This window comes from Hyperoodon ampullatus (genome assembly GCF_949752795.1).
Source record: "Hyperoodon ampullatus genome assembly, chromosome: 9".
Taxonomy (NCBI): Eukaryota; Metazoa; Chordata; class Mammalia; order Artiodactyla; family Ziphiidae; genus Hyperoodon; species Hyperoodon ampullatus.
The window spans coordinates 8,205,564-8,223,558 of NC_136922.1; the positions used below are offsets into that span (position 1 = coordinate 8,205,564).

The 17,995-nt window shown below is 39.0% G+C and overlaps 1 protein-coding gene across 1 annotated transcript; it reads left to right on the forward strand.

The window, feature by feature from the left end:
* Positions 1-3,404: 3,404 nt before the first annotated feature.
* On the forward strand, positions 3,405-5,728 carry LOC307057952 (cullin-1-like; the record flags this gene model as incomplete). Its single annotated transcript, XM_079711243.1, is given in 4 exon segments — positions 3,405-3,575; positions 3,579-4,878; positions 4,881-5,104; positions 5,108-5,728. Coding segments are annotated over 4 exon segments (2,316 nt in total).
* Between the last annotated feature and the right edge of the window lie 12,267 nt (positions 5,729-17,995).

Sequence of the window (17,995 nt, forward strand, 5' to 3'; positions counted from 1 at the left end):
ATCTTTTATACTCTATTTTCTTTTTCAGCTCTGGCTCTGAATTTTTTCTTTCATTTACTTCCTGTGTATTTATTACTTCTCTCTACCTATTTTGCTTCATCAGTAAAATAGGAACACCAATATCAATCTCAGAGAGTATTTGTGAACATTAAATGAAATTAATGTGGGAAACATATAAGTGATTAAACACTACAAAAACATAAATTATACCATTCATATTCTGTTTTACTTTATTATAATTATTTAAGTTACCATTTGTTGTATTAGTGTACTGTTATATTGTTACCATTTTGTGTACCTCCTGCATATGTACATATTGCCTTTTTACTAGCTTGTCAGTACTTTAAAGAAGGATTCACTGTTCATCTATGTATCCTCTACCAGTAGGTATAGTTGGCACCTTGTACTGAGCAGTCCTCAGTGATATTGATAGGGCAATAAATGCAATAAATAAAACATGATTGATTCTAATACTTGGATTTATGAACTGTTCCATTAAAAAATTTTAATTCAGCAATCACAGTATAAATGATAGTCCATAACTTATATATAATGCTGCATTAAGAGAAATGCTCAACAAAAGGGGACACCTTTCTTGTCCTGGTATGCCCCAATCCACCACCAACTGATATAAGTACACATCTTGAAGGAGGCTATTGAATCTACTATAAAACACAATTCAGATCCCAACTTCTCTAAGGGACCTCTAAACCTCTCAGATACAATCACAGTCTCTCTGACTTATTACTATGTCACCTATTTCATCTATGGACTTTGCTTTACCTATTGTCCTGCACATTATTATTGATTTACATGACTTTTGCCTCTAGCATATAATGACTCTTTGAGCATAGTAAACGTGATTTTTCATCCTCATATTCCCAGTCCCTACCACAGTGCCTGGCACATGGTGCATCTGTAAATATTCACTAAATTGAAATTAAGTTAATTAGAGGAAATGAATGACTTATATTGCATTATAGTTAAAAAATGAAAAGATTTTGGAGTAAATTTGATTTGGGGAAAATATATATGTTTTATGTAATTATTATCATAATATTTATTATAAACTTAGTAATAATAAGAAAACCCAAAGATGATATATTACCATCAAGTATAGAGTTGAAAAGAAAAAGAATTGCACAGTGTCTACCTAATATAGTTCAGTTAACATTTGTTTTGTGGTGCCATTAGTTACTACCTACTGGCTAGTGTTCAACCATGATCAGCAAATTAGGAGGTTGTATTCTTGATGATACATCTATTTTCTGCCTACTGGTATATTAATTTAGCTGACATTGGCTGTCCTGATTAGAATCAATTCACACATCAGAACATTGTTTATTGAGCATGGAAAATATTTGCCTTAACTCCTTTGCTTTCCTGTCTTTAAAAAAAAATAAATGATGCACTAAGAAGGCCTAATAAGAAAAGAAATTCAAATTATTCTGTTCAGAGCATCCCCAGTCCCAATCTCTTCATTTTCAGATCACTAGTGGACTTCAATATATATATAACTTCTTAGATAAGACACTAAGACACAGATAAAATAGTTGCGTGTTTATGTATGTCATTTATTAATGTTTACTTCTAATAAAGTCTATATTTATGTGTAAAATTTATATCTTTATATATAAATATATATTCTAAATTATGGATGTTGATAAATTCATGAAAATTTTAACTAAGGAAAAAAGCACAATTGGAGGTATAGATTATACTATAACAGGCACATGACTTTTGGCTAACATAAGAAGTTGGCCCTCAGTTATAAATTTATAATCAATTGAACACTGTATTGTATGCATTAAGGCAGGATGTGGACAACTAGTCCTTCAAACTAGTCTGATGTGCTGGTTTTTCTCCACTTAACTTTTCCTCTAGCTGCTGCTTTAAAATTTTCAATAGGTTGCATTCCTGTACTCACCTACTCTCTGGTTTATGATTGGATCTGGTCCAAAAAGGCATTGGCAGGATATGAGAGGAAGGAAGGAGTCCAGAGCGTTTATTCCCTTGACCCCTTCCATTCTGAGATACTGTTTGATTATGCCTGCACTTTTTTTATGGTCTAGCTTCTGTCAGGGAGATTTATTCCCATGGCTGTATCTTCTATCAAGTTCTAGCAACACAATGGAACTTCTAGTTTCAAGATGGACTGAACATGCATGCCAAAATTTCTGGCTCCTATTCAAAACTGACATTCTGGTTTATGTTTACTACAGATACTGTAGAAAGTTTATAAAAGTAACTACGTTTTAATATATAACTATATTAAGAAGGGGAGATGGGATAAAATGTTCTGATATCAGTGAAGCAATGAACAAAGACTGCCACTACGCCTAGACTTAAACCAATGACATCACCAAGAAGGTGACTGCAAGGAAAGGCCATGGTGTCCACAGGTGGTCATAATTGAGGACATAGAATCAAAACTAAGAATCATCAGGCATCTGAGAAATGCTGGAAAAGGAGGCAACAAATTCATGAGTCAAAGAATGTATACCCAATAACTTAGAGATAATATAAAAATATCAAAAGGTGTTGGAATACATATAGTTACTATTCACAAAGAGATAAATAAAATACACCCATGACACAAAAGTAAATAGCTATAAAATAAAAATGTACACTTGTGGAAAAAGAAGTTAGAGATCATAGAAATGGCAACTTGTTTGAAATTAGTAAAAAAGAAACTCATTATAGTCAGGTTAAATAACAAACTGAAACTAGCTAAAGAACAAAATAGTTCATATACGTGAAACGTGCATCTTTCCCCCCAGGAAAAATTGCTCAGTTTTTGTTCATTCAAGGTTCCCAGAGGCTTTATAGACTATAACTACCAAGAATAACAAGAGTTGGGCAGGTGGGCAGGGAGGAGGAGGGAGCCGTCTTGCCTGCAACTCCAGGCGGGGCAGCCCCGGAGGCTGAGGGACACTGCAAGACCTTAGTGGGACGGGGATTTAACTGGGGCCAGGCGCAACGACCAGGTAGAGACGTCGCCGGAGCCATTTAGGCACCCGTGAAATGCGGTGCACGTGTATTTTTTGGGTTGGCCAAAAAGTTCGCTTGGGTTTTTCCATAACATGTTACGGAAATATATAATGCAAATAATGCAGTGGATTACCTTATGAAGACAAAAGACAATGGAAGCAGTGAGCCTGCCCCTGAGCAAGATGTTTCTGCTCACTCAGCTCAGTGCTGGAATCCCTTTGGCGTTTGCTTTACTTGCAGGTCCCTTTCCAGGTTTGCCTACAATGAGATTTCACTCTCTAAATTTAAAGGACGTTCTTTCTGAGCTGCTGTGAATAAATCTGGAATGATATTTAAAATTTTCATCTAATGGAGAATTAGCTGTACCTTGAATAAGGATTGCTGCACTGGACGACTTCAGAATATCACTCACAATGTCATCCAACAGGAACCAGAATCCCCATGGACTGAAGCAGATTGGCCTTGACCATATCTGGGACGACCTCAGAGCTGGAATCCAGCAAGTGTATACCAGACAAAGTATGGTGAAATCCAGATACATGGAACTCTACACTCATGTTTATAACTACTGCATGAGTGTTCACTAGTCAAACCGAGCTCAAGAGGCTGGTGTCCCTCCTTCTAAATCAAAAAAGGGGGAGAGGCTGGGGGGAGTTCAGCTAGTTGGCTTGGAATTGTACAAACAGCTTAAAGAATTTTTGAAGAATTACTTGACAAATCTTAAGGATGGAGAATATTTGATAGATGAGAGTGTACTGAAGTTCTACACTCAACAATGGGAAGATTATTGGTTTTCAAGTAAAGTGCTGAATGGGATTTGTGCCTACTTCAATAGATATTGGGTTCTCTGCGAATATTACGGAAGACGAAAAGGAATCTATGAAATCTATTCTCTTGCATTGGTGACTTGGAGAGATTGTCTTTTCAGGCCATTGAATAAACAGGTAACAAATGCTGTTTTAAAACTGATTGAAAAGGAAAGAAATGGTGAAACCATCAATACAAGACTGATGAGTGGAGTTGTACAATCTTACGTGGAACTGGGGCTGAATGAAGACGATGCCTTTGCGATGGGCCCGAGGCTAAAGGTGTACAAAGAATCCTTTGAGTCTCAGTTTTTGGCTGACACAGAGAGATTTTACACCAGAGAGAGTACCAAATTCTTGCAGCAGAACCCAGTTACTGAATATATGAAAAAGGCGAAGACTCGCCTGCTGGAGGAGCAGTGGAGAGTCCAGTACCTTCATGAGGGCACCCAAGAAGAGCTAGCCAGGAAGTGCAGGCAGGTGCTCATTGAGAAACACTTGGAGGTCTTCCACAGGGAATTTCAGAATTTATTGGATGCCGACAAAAGTGAAGATTTGGGTCGCATGTATAATCTTGTATCTAGAATCCAGGATGGCTTGGGAGAATTGAAAAAACTCCTGGAGACACACATTCATAATCAGTGTATTGCAGCAACTGAAAAGTGTGGAGAAGCTGCTTTAAATGACCCCAAAATGTATATACAGACAGTGTTGGGTGTTGATAAAAAATACAACGCCCTGGTGATGTTGGCATTCAACAACAATGCTGGCTTCGTGGCTGCGCTGGACAAGGCTTGCAGTCGCTTCATAAACAACAATGCAGTGACCAAAATGGCTCAGTCGTCCAGTAAATCTTCCGAGTTGCTGGCTGGATACTGTGACTCCTTGTTGAAGAAGAGGTCCAAGAACCCAGAAGAAGCAGAACTAGAAGACATGCTCAACCAAGTGATAGCGGTCTTCAAGTATATAGAGGACAGGGACGTGTTTCAGAAGTTCTACGCACAGTTGCTGGCAAAAAGGCTTGTTCATCAGAGCAGTGCGAGTGATGATGCCGAAACAAGCATGATCTCTAAATTAAAGCAGCTTGCGGTTTGGAGTATACCTCTAAACTTCAGCGGATGTTTCAAGACATTGGTGCAAGCAAATATTTGAATGAGCAGTTCAAAAAGCACCGGACAAATTCAGTGCCGCTGGGCTTGGATTTCAGTATTCGAGTTCTGAGCTCCGGATCATGGCCTTTTCAGCAATCCGGTACGTTTGCCTTGCCATCGGAGCTGGAACGGAGTTATCAGCGCTTCGCAGCGTTTTAAGCCAGCCGTCATAGTGTCAGAAAATTGACGTGGTTATATCAACTGTCTGAAGGAGAATTAGTAACAAACTGCTTCAAAAACAGATACACCTTGCAGGCATCTACATTCCAGATGGCCATCCTGCTCCGGTACAACACGGAAGATGCTTACGCTGTGCAGCAGCTGATGGACAGCACCCAGATCAAAACGGACATTTTTGCACAAGTCCTACAGATTTTGTTGAAGTTGAAGTTACTGGTCTTGGAAGACGAAAATACACATGTTGATGAGATGGAATTGAAGCAAGATACCTTAATAAAATTATATCTTGGTTATAGAAACAAGAAATTAAGGGTTAACATCAATGTGCCAATGAAAATGGAACAGAAGCAGGAACAAGAAACCACACACAGAAACATCGAGGCAGATCATAAACTACTGATCCAGGCGGCTCTCGTGAGAATTATGAAAATGAGGAAGGTTCTAAAACACCAGCAGTTACTTGGAGAAGTACTGACTCAGCTCTCCTCAATATTCAAGCCTCGGGTCCCAGTAATTAAGAAATGCATTGACATTCTGATCGAGAAAGAATATTTGGAGCGAGTGGATGGTGAACAGGACACCTACAGTTACTTGGTGTAACCCTTCTGGGAGGGTCTGACAGCGGGCACAGCCCCTCGTCCCGTGGAAAGGATGGAGACGAGTTCACCGCGGCAGCCACGCCCCCCGCACCTCCTGCTCGGCCCCCAGGCTCCCACTGAGGGCTCGGGCGATCAGAACTGCTCAGGATCGCCACACTTCAAGTCTGTAAATATGGACACCGATGCCATTTAACCCAATTTAAGACCAGAGGGGATGGAACCTTCCATGCTGAGGGCTGCATGCTTCTGCATCCGAATCAGCCCATTGGCCACGTGAATAACAGCTGCCGGCTGGCCGTCCCCTCGGAGGCCAGCAACACCTAGAGAGCAGGTCTGAACGGACCCACGTGTAATCTGCTATGAAAAACCATTTGTATGGTATGTTTCATTTTTTAATGTGTGAAAATAAAATTAAAGGAAAAAAATAACAAGAGTCGACTCTAGAAAGTATCAAAGTGATGTTCAGAAGCATGGAGAATAAATCCAGAAGTTCAAATTTTTATTTCAATGTAATTCCAGAAAAAAGTAATAGAGAAAATAAAAGAAAGACAATATTTGAAGAAATAATGGGAAATAATACCCTAGAATTATGGAAATATATGATTCCACATATTACAAAAGTCCACTTAATGCAAAGCAATATCATAACAAATATAAAAAGCAAGAAACAAATAAAATTTCACACCTGAACACATTGCAAAGCATCTTCCACATGTTAAGGATAAAGCAAAACTTCAAAAGACATCAGAGGGGAAAAAACAATGTAATAAAGTGTAAAAATCAATTTTCATGAGCTATTTTATCAGGTTCATTAGATACATGACATCAATAGAGCAATACTTCCAAATTACTGAGGGTAATTGCTGAGAGTTCTGCTTCTGCAATTGCTCACTAATGGTTTCAGACCAACCTTCCAACCAAGGAAAACTTAAAAATATAGACAAAATTCAAAATGAAAAAAAAAGTATCTGTTTGAAAATTGCAGTAAAGGGTTAATCAGCAGGCTTGGAGCATTCAAAACTTTCACATTCCAGAGAAAGGATTGGCCCATAACTAGTTCCTGAGTGATAAATCTTTAGAATATCCTGTCTGTTAAGAGTGTATTTGATACATGAGGCCTTGGGGCATGCCAGATATAGTTCATGCTATAATGTGACTTATGGTGGGGAACTTGGACCTCACTGTATCAGTCTGACCTCTGGAGTTGCTGGAAACTGAGTAACCAAGGTCAGCCACTTGGGCAGTCAGCCATGCCTACCTGACTGACCCTTAATAGAAACCTTGACACCAAGGCTCATGTGAGATTCGCTGTTTGGCAATACTTCGTACATCTTGTCACACATGTTGCTGGTAAATTAAATGCCGTTCAAGGACTCTAGGAAGGAGAACACCTGGAAGCTTGTTCCTAATCTCTCCTTGACCCTGCCCTTTGCACCTTTTGCCTTGACTGAGTTTAATCTGTATCCTTTCGGTGTGATAAACTGTTAACTATGAATATAACAGCTTTTCTGAGTTCTCTGAGTCTTTCTAGCAAATCATCAAACATGAGGGTGGTCTTGTGGACCCTCAACACAGAAGGCATCAGGGAGTTTCAAGGTAGTATAGACAAACAGAATAGAAAATTCTGAAGAAGATCAAGCGTAAGTGGGAATTTGATATATTTGGAGGTTGTATGACAAATTAGCAGTTGGAGTGACCAACTAGTTAATATTGGCTCTGGTTCTCCACAGAAATATATTTAAATAGAATATATGTATGTTATTACTTACCTCAAACACAAACACAAACTCCAGATGGAGAACAGACCTAAATAAAAAGAGAAACATGACTTTTTAATAAAGAAAACTGTCTCTATGATACTGAGGTAGGGAAGCCTTTTAATTAAACATTTTTCCAAGGTAAAATCAGTCAAAAAAAAGATTGCCAAATGTTGTGGCTATCTCAAAGTACTAATAATCATTTGACGAAAGACAGCATCAACAAAATTAAAGGTGGAGAAAAACTGGAAGAAATAGTTATGTATAAATACAAATAAAGTATTATAAATATATAAAATACATATTACAAAATAAAGGACTAGTATGTAGCATAAAGAATACAAATCAACAAGAAAGGCGCAAACAACTAAGTGGGACACTGGAAAAAGACAGATAGTTTTTCAAAAAATGAAAAAATTGGCTTAAAAATATATTAAAAAGTATCCAAACACTAATAATTGAAAAACTGCGATTTGAAAGAACAGAAATGTATCATACTTCACTCATCAAATTAGGAAAAAATTAAAAGTGGTTTAAAGATCGCTTAAGTTTTGGGAAACATAAACTCTCAAGAGTTCTGATGTTTACATTGGGGAGGCCAGTTTTCAGGGCAATTTGAGACTGTCTTTTAAAATATGAAAGCTGCATGCTCTATAACTTAGTAGTTCTGTTTCTAAGTACCTCCTTTAGCGATCTACTCATGCATGTGAAAGTAAACACTTAAAGGTTGCCCTTCCTTAATGTAACTCGTTTATTGGCCTTCAAGGACATCTACTGTTTTTTCTCCCTTGTCACTATTCACTCCTAACTCTTCACTGTTGTTTTCTCTCTTTCCTGACCCTGTAAGGTTGGAGTAGCCCCAGGCTCAGCCCCTGCTGCTACTCTCTTCTTCCGCTACATTCACCTTCTTAATTATCACAGATGGCTCACGGCTTTAAACAGCATCTATAGGCTGATAACTCCAAGATACCTATCTCCAGATCTGATCACTCTCCTAAACTAGACTCATATACCCAGTGTCCTCATCACTGACTACTGTATCATTAGACAAAAATCTTCTGTGCTTCCTCAAATTCCCTTGGCCACCTCTTTATTTACAGAGATGCTTTCTTCCTTGTGGGCTACGCTGCTGCTGCCTTTGCCAGTGTCCTTGCCAAGCTTCCTCAACTGGCTGGAGGTCAAGGTGAAGTCCTAGACCTTCACGCCTCTCATGTCCCACAAACCACTCCCCATCCACTTGCAAACCTCAATGAAAAAAATGGGATGTGGGATGTGTCTTCCTTATTGACCACCAAGGAGCTGAACAATAACATCCAGTAAAGCAGGGCGTTGTATCCTCTTGACTAATGGGAATGGAGAGATGGGAGGAAACTGAGGAGGTAAATTCTGTCTCCTCTCTCTTCTAAACTATTCTGAGGTGTAGTTTCCTGGGGCTAATAAATTCAGACTGGGAGGAGATGAGAGAAATCACTGCCCTTAAAAAGTGAAAGGCGACTGTGAGTGAGTCAAAGCTGACCTGTAGTCAGTCACACATTTGTGGCTCCTTCTATCTCCTGCCCACACTCATCACTTCCTCCTCCAAATTCCTAAACTGAGTCTAGAGTTCTTCTTCTCATGTATCCTCACGGCACCTAGCATCTTGTTGAACACACATTAAAAACTCTCTAAAATAAATGTCTTTTTAAAGAGAAAGACAATGAGGATGGGAGATGGAATATGTGAAAGAGAAAGAAGGAAAGAAAAGAAGAAAAAAATAATTCAGACCAACACATCTGCTATTCTCTCTCTACACAGTGGTGAAGAGCTATCATTTTGCTTTTTCTCTAAATAACAAAATCCCAAGAATTTATGCAGTTAAGAGAAAAATCTATGTTCTTCTGGCAAAGGATCTCAAACCTATATTAAAATTTAGACTTATCAAAGTAAAGGCAATTAGCTTCTTGGCAGGTATGGAAACATTAATTGTGCATCTTAAGTATCCTTCTAACCTTTTTTCCTCCCGTTTGGAATTTGCCCAATTTATAACTGACAGGTTACGCTTCATAAATATTGCTATCTTTGAGCCACTTTTCTGTACAAGGACTTACATTTGTCCCCAAGAGTTTTTAGTATCAGGTCTATAGTCTTATTCCAGGATTTATGATCTACTCTTTAACCATACCTTAACAATACTCTAACATTACTGCCAAAGAATCTTATGTTTTACAACTGCCCTAAACAATATCCATTTTGGTCAGAGAGTTTTAACTCTCTTCTTTTTCTGTCTACAGACTCAGGGTAATGCTGCTTTCTCTGCACAGAATTTTTTTTTTTCCTTCCTACCTCTAAGTATGTTACCATTATAAAAACTTTCCCTTCTCAGTGACTATAGGCCCTTTCAGTCATGGGATAAATAAAGAAAATGAAGAGATAAGTCTGGCTTCCAGAATTCGATAATTTAATTGATCTCATGATGACTGTCACCATCAAGAGATGTTGCAACGCAGTTGGTACTATGACCCAGCTATAGCTTAAACACACCCTTATAAGGCATAAAGACAACGTTTTTTATTGCCATCACAGGTGAGCCCTCTGTATTTGCCTCTATAATATCTCATCTATTACAAACAAGTCAGTACTAGTCATTCAAAACTTTTATCCATAGATGGTTTTTATATGCCAGGTGATCTTAAGACACTGACAATTCATTGGTGATCATCCCTGCCCTTTTAGAACTTCTATCTTAATGAAGAGAATTAATACATAAATGAGATAGTTTCAAGGTTATAAATGCTATCAAAAAACAGAATGATCTGACAGTAAATTGGACAAATGAGAGACAACTATAGATTGAGTCATCAGGGCAGATTTTCTGAAATTGTGCAGTGTGAGCTGAGGCCTGATAAAAAGACACAGCATTTCAGGAGCCCAGGAAAGAGGATTCCAGATAGTGGGACCAACAAGAACAAAACTCCTGAGGTTGAAAAGATATTGGTATATCTGGGTAGTAAGAGGGTACTGTGTGGTTGCAGCATAGTGAGGAAGGGAGAAAATGGCACAAGTTCGAAGGAGGCAGGGACCAAGAATCCAGACCTTGTAGACCAAAGTGTGGAATTTGCATTTTATTGAAAGTAAAATGAGAGGCCACTAGAGGATTTTAGCACAGGGTCGACATCCAATTTTCATGCCAAGATTACTCTGTTCCCTCCATGGAGAAGGGGGAAGGCAGCATATCAGTTCTCCCATTGCTCCTATTTCAGAGGTAGGTTCTGGAGAAACATTATGAGTTTTGGAATAAAGTGGCTTTTAATATCTGCTAATGATCATCAAGAAGTTTCTAGGTAGACCCTTGTTCTGTTGACATCTTAGCACCAAAAGTGTTGGCTGCAGAGTATCCCACATTCAACATCAGTAATCAAATGACTACCAAACATTCCAAAGGTATATATGCAAAGAGAGAAACCGGAGGGAAAAATCTTCTAGGATAAGAGGAAGTTCCATTACAAATGGGTAGACCAGTTTATTAGACAAGGAAATAATCAGGCTGAAACAATGTCTAAATTACAAATGCATTAACCAGGGCAATTTTGCCTTTATATGAAGAACACAGCATAGCTCCCCCAAGTCTGATTTACTCCCTTTCAACTACTTTCAGCAACTAGGCATAATTCATTTTATTGGGCTTCGCTTTATTGGGCAGTTTTTGCAGATAATATGCTGTTAACAAATTGAAGGTTTGTGGCAACCCTGTATCAAACAAGTCTCTCCGCACCATTTTTCCAAAAGCACTTGCTCACTTTGTGTGTCTGTGTCACATCTTGGTAGTTCTTAGAATATTTCAAACTTTTTCACTATTATTATATTTGTTATGGTGATCTGTGATTAGTGATCTTTGATGTTATTGTTGCAAAAAGATTGGGCTTCCCTGATGGGGCAGTGGTTAAGAATCTGCCTGCCAATACAGGGCACACGAGTTCAAGCCGTGGTCCGGGAAGAGCCCACATGCCACGGAGCAACTAAGCCCGTGAGCCACAACTGCTGAGACTGCATGTCAGAACTACTGAAGCCCGCACACCTAGAGCCCGTGCTCCGCAACAAGAGAAGCCACCGCAATGAAAAGCCCGCGCACCGCAACAAAGAGCAGCCCCCGCTCGCCGCAACTAGAGAAACCCTGCGCGCAGCAATGAAGACCCAATGCAGCCAAAAATTAATTAATTAATTTTTTAAAAGATTATGACTGGCTTAAGGCTCAGATAATGATCAGCTCTTTTTAGCAATGAAGTATTTTTTAATTAAGGTATGTACATTGTTTTATAGACATAATGCTATTGCACACTTAATAGACTACACTATAGTGTAAACATAACTTTTAAATGCATTGGGAAACAAAAAAATTCATGTGACTCACTGTATTGCAATATTTGCTTTATTGTGGTGGTCTGGAACTGAATCTACAGTATCTCCGAGGCATGCCTGTATATATAGATCCCCTTTGTTCTTCAAGATTAAAGTCAGGTCTCACTTCCTATATGAAGGTTTCCCTTGTGTTTATGAAGATTATCATAGAGTGCAGTATCGTATTATTAAAATGTGTGTAATAATTATTTTTATCTCACCACTAAATTAGAATTTCATTTAGAATAAGGTCTAAAAGATTAACAGGCAACCAAGGTGGAATTTGGTAAATATTTGATTAATCCTTTTGATATGAGCTAGCTGGACATACAATCTGAAACAAATTTGACTCACATTTAACAAAATATAAAAATATTCCAGTTTTATGTCACTTCTGTGCTGAATGTGTACTCCTGCTAAAAACTACAGCTATTGCAGTAGCCCGGGAAGCAAAACAGAGAATTTGGACAATTTATTTCTGGACAATATCTGTCCTTAGAAGGTACTGCTAACAAAAGCAGATAGTATTCAATAACAGAAGTGAGCCAGGTTGCATTCAATCTGTTCAAACCTGTTCAGAAAATTACATAATCCTAGTAGGTAATAAGTGGGAAATACTGACTGGCTGTATTTGGCAAGATATTGAGCACAAGGAAGGAGAAAGTTCTGATTAGAAAAATATATCAGAGATATGTGAGTCCAAAAGCGAATGGGGGCAGGGGGTAAATTAGGAAGAGCTGGGAAAAGTACGCTCTCTACCATCAACGGTTATTAAACTCAGCTCAATGGGATGTAGGTGGCCTCAAATGACCATCCCGCTGGAGCTCATGGTAGATTTTTTTGTGTGTGTGTGGTACGCGGGCCTCTCACTGTTGTGGCCTCTCCCGTTGTGGAGCACAGGCTCCGGACGTGCAGGCTCAGCGGCCACAGCTCACGGGCCCAGCCGCTCCACAGCATGTGGGATCCTCCCGGACCGGGACACAAACCCGTGTCCCCTGCATCGGCAGGCGGACTCTCAACCACCGTGCCACCAGGGAAGGCCCATGGCAGATATTTAATGCTGTTTTTTCTTGTTGTTGCCTAGCATTTAAGTTTCTACTTCCTATTAGCACCTCATCTCCCTGTTGTCAAAGCCCTCATTTGGCCAGCTTTGCTGTAAGATAGTGTCAGCCCATAGTTGGTATCTATGAGAGAAAGCACGTGATTTCGGACCGGCCGCTTTGACGTTAAGTGGCAGTCTGGACCAGCCTCTTATTGCTGCGTAAACCTTGTGCTACTTCCATCAACTAGCCTTCTAGAGCTCCCTTGGTCTTTGCCCATTTCCCACATCAAATCCTCCAGGCTGTCATGAATTTTTAGAGCCTCTAATAAAATTTCTTTTTTTGCTTAGAATAGCCAGAATTTGGTTCTAACACTCAAAAGCCAGAAATGTGATTACCACTGACCCAGGAAATATTGAATCTTTTGTCCTTGGTGTCCAAACTCCCTCCAAGCTAAGTCTGCTCAGTCCTGTTAACCCCTTCAGTGAAAGTCTCTGTTGGCTTCCCAAGGTGCATGGTTCCCCCAACCATAGCCCCAAGCACCAAGATGCCTTACACTTTTCTTCCAATTCAGAACGTCCCCTCAGGATACAAAAATTATTAAGAGAAGTTTGAAGCCAAAGCTAGAGCAGCTATTCTTAAACTTAGTATTCTTAGAATCTGATACTGTGTATGTGAAAAGTGGGGTCTCAGAGACCACACTTACCAAAAAGTAAAGCATGGGAGAAGCCTGGGAATTTGCAATTTTTTTTACAAGCTAAACAGAATCCTGTTAAACAGATCTAAGGAAGTAGAGTTCTATTTAGTGAACACATCTGTGTCTATTTGGCTTTGAAAGAAAAGAGCCACATCTGGATGGTCCCCTGTCTCATCGTGTACTTCATATTTCCTTCATATTTACCTCACTGACTGATTTCTCGAACAATATGTGATTTCTTTGGCCTTCAGTGCACAATTTGCTCTGATTTGTCTGTGCCTTCTTGTGAATTTCCTGTTACCATTTAAAGCTTACTTATTTATTTTGCTGAAGTGTCTAGCTTCTTATAATCAATTTTAGAGCATTTTGCAAAGGTCAGTCTAATCACTGCTCTACTGAGACAACTTAAATTCTGCTCCTCAAAAGAATCCTTCCTCTTAGCTTGGGGATTGGTAAACATTTTCATTAGCAACCAATTGCCAAGGAGTCCTGTTTTAAGTTGAAGAATAAATATTTACTGCTTCAGTGTCTCAGAGAACACAGAATGTGTTTCCTTTTACTCTATCAAAAATATTGACTACTGAGAAGGAAACATCTTCAGAGCAAATTGAAATTAAATTTTTCTCTTTTGAAAATAATTGTACATTTACTATTCTGAGTAGAACTTCTGTGTAGAAGAAAAAAACCTCAAAACATTTGTTCTAAGATTCATATAGTTTTCATTATAGCTATATAATAACAATAATCCTGGCTAAAGCTTGAAAATATAAGTTTTAATCCCAAATCTAACTTTTTTATTCTTATAATTATAATTTAAATTATAATTATAATTTAAATTATAATTATAATTGAATCCTTATAATTTAAGGATTCAATTTTTTCATCTGTTAAATGGGTATAATTCTACCTGGCCTGATTATGTAAGACAAGATTAGATTTTTTAAACTATCAATATAAAGTCACTTTACAAATAGAAAATACTGATAAATACGACATTCAATTTAAATAGTGTTAAGACATAACAAGAAAAACAACAATAGTTTATATAGTTTTATGTATTTGGCTTTATTCTAAGCTGCGTGTGTGTGTGTGTGTGTGTGTGTGTGTGTGTGTGTGTGTGTGTAGGGAGAGAGAGAAAAAGAAAGATTCATTAAATACCCAAAAACACTCTATGAAATTGATCTTTTTCAGATGAGGAAGCTGAGGCACAGAGAAGTTAAATAACCTGTCAAAGATCCCATAAATTTTTCACAGGTATTTTGCAGACATGTGGCAAGAGCAAAAGATTTTTTTACTGAACAAACCAATATTCACAAATACTTTGGAATTGACCCTGCATCTTGATAGTGCCATGACATAAATATACATTTTTCTTTTTATGAAGCTCAAAAAAATGCACTTGATTTAGCTAAGTGGAGTCTGTACTATTCTCACTTCTCTCCCAAATCCTATGACTCTAAGATGATTGCCTGACTTTACACAGATAGCAAAAATAGCCAACTGGAATGCCATGTAATTGCTGGAATTTTAATTGGCTGGGAAAGAGGAGCATAAAATAGTATTACAGTCAGAGCCAGCCTAGATTTAAAGTTAGTGACTATTTAAGTTTGTGGTTTCTGAGGCTCCTTCCTCAGAATCCTTCACCAGAGAACTACACCTACACCTTTTCTTACCTAATCTGAAATTCCCACCAATATCACTTCTATGTTATATCATTTTTTATCAAATTTGTTTTGATAAAAGACATAGAAATCACACTCATTGTGTAGCACCATGAATTATTGATTAATATTAACCATGAAATTACAGCAATGATTTTGTCCAATGATTCTGTGCTTACTAGATTAGGACATATCCTTAGCAGGGTTTTAAGAAAAAGGGTTAAAAATATAAAATTTGATTTATCAGTTTCATTTGCCTCTTAAAATTAGGAAAAGGCTGCCACTACTGTATTAATTCCAAGAACAGTCAAGTTCAGTGGGAGATCTTTGTGGAGTTCCCAGGGTGGATGCAGGAAATCTGGAATGGGGAGAGAAGAGAGTCCTACTGTCTCTCTTTACTGAAAGCCTATTCACAGTGACTGCATTATATATTTTATGTTAATACTCACAGAAGCATGGAGAATCTGATGGCCCCAAGATCATGAGATTCAACCAGCCAGTGCAAAAGGGCAGCAGAACAGGAGCTGGGCAGTTACATGACGGTGTACAAGCAAGAGATGTCAACCTCAGCCGGGCACCAAAATGAAGACCTCTGGGGCTTGACTCAGTGCAGAGAGTAGCATCAGATTCTGGAAGAAGAGCCATCCTGGAATGGGATGTGTCAGGAAAGCCAAATCATTGCCACCTTTTGGCAGCTATATAGGAGGCATTTATTTTGTGCCAGATTCTTTGTCAAGGATCTCATGCTCCTGAGCTGTCTTTCAGTGTGGAAGTATTTTAGTTGGAATAGCCCTTCTAATCTTCTGCCCATTGGACAAGTATGACTTATATGATTAGTAAGTTGTACGGAGGAAATAATCATGCTCAGCCCACAAAACATGAGGTCTCTGTCTCACAGGTCTACCTACTTTTGGAGAGAGCTACTCTGTGATCTCAACTGCGTGGTTAAGTGGTCTGTGCCTACAAAGTGGGGGTGGGTGGGTAGGGGCTAAGATCATTCTACTGAGTGGATAACTAAAAGTGTGAATTTATTTCCTGAGTGAAGTATTAGAAAGCCCATGGTGGCCACACATTGAGGTCATATCATCCAATTCAGCCTTTATCAGTAATAATACTAGCATTTCATTTTCCATTTGTCTTTCATGTCTTATTTCTCAGTCGTTTCTATATTTAGAGATGAAAGGGGTGTGATTTATGGACCCCCTACAGCCCTAATCCATGTGTCAGTTCCTTTAACTCTTGCAATGTTATTGGTATTCGTGTTAGTTTTCGTTGCTGTTATAACAAATTACCACAAACGCAGCACCTTTCAACAACACAAATTGATTATCTCAACATTTCTGTAGGTCAGAAGCATAGCATGATGTGGCTGGATTTTCTGCTCAGCGTCTCAGTGGCTGAAATCAAAGTATTGACTGGGGCTACAGTCCTCAACTTGCGCTCCAGGTCCTCTAGAAAGATAACTGATCATTGCCAGAACTCATTCCTTCTCTCGTTTTCCATGTGGCCCCTCCATCTTCAAGCCAGCAACAGCACATCAAACACTTCTCAGGCTTCAAATCCCTCTGACTCACTCTTTTGCCTTTTTCTTTTAAGGCTCCATGTGAGTACAGTGGCCCAAACTAGATGATTCAGGATAATCTCCCAATCTTGAACTCAACATATTAGTCACCTTAATTATACCCACAAAGTCCCTTTTGTCATGTAAAAGGGTGTAACACCAGGGAGCAAAAATCATGAGGGCTATACTTCTGCTTACCACAGTTAGATAATAACTTTCCCATTTTAGAAACAAGAAAGTTGAAACTTAGAAAGGATAAAGAACTTGCCATAAATGACACAGATCATAAATGGCAAAGCTAGAATGAAAGGCCAAGTGTGTTTGTGTTAGGCTCAGTACTGCCCTTGACCCTGAAATACCTACATTGCTGCCCACTGTTCACCTTGGACAAATGATGCATAATCAAACACAACATTTTTCTCTATAACAGGGAAGAGGAAGACATGCTCACTGTACTTCCAAACCCCTCTCTTTCCTTCATCTTGATTTTTCTGTTTTAACTCCCATTTGATAAACGTTCCCCCTTCCTCACAAATGAGAAATGGTTAGGGAGAGAAAAAGAAAGGGTCGATAATAAAGCAAGGAAATACAAGAGAGAGGTACAACAGAAAAAAGGGATGGGGGAGAGAATGACAGGGAAAAGGGAAAAGAAAAAGTCAAGGATGGGGAGTGTACAGGCAGAGATGACACTGAAGTATTCAGAATTCAATAAACGCACTATAATCTAGGATAATGGTTTATACACTGAGAGATCAGTTAAAATTTTTCCCCACTATTCTGTTTGTACTCCTAAGCAAAGCCTGCACATTCCTGATTAGGCCCCAAACAAAACACACAATCTAGCATTAAAGAGCTCAAGAGTCTTTAACTGCTTTATTATGGGAACAACTTGAGGGCTGAATTTCAGCTGGAGGTAGCGTCAACCCATTTTGCTTCTTGTCCTTGTTCTACTGAAGTGTCCTCAATGCCAATCCCCCCGTCCCTCTCTCCTACACTGTTTTTTTTTTTTTTTTTTTTGTGGTACGCGGGCCTCTCACTGTTGTGGCCTCTCCCGTTGGCGGAGCACAGGCTCCGGACGCGCAGGCTCAGCGGCCGTGGCTCACGGGCCCAGCCGCTCCACGGCATGTGGGATCCTCCCGGACCGGGGCACGAACCCGTGTCCCCTGCATCGGCAGGCG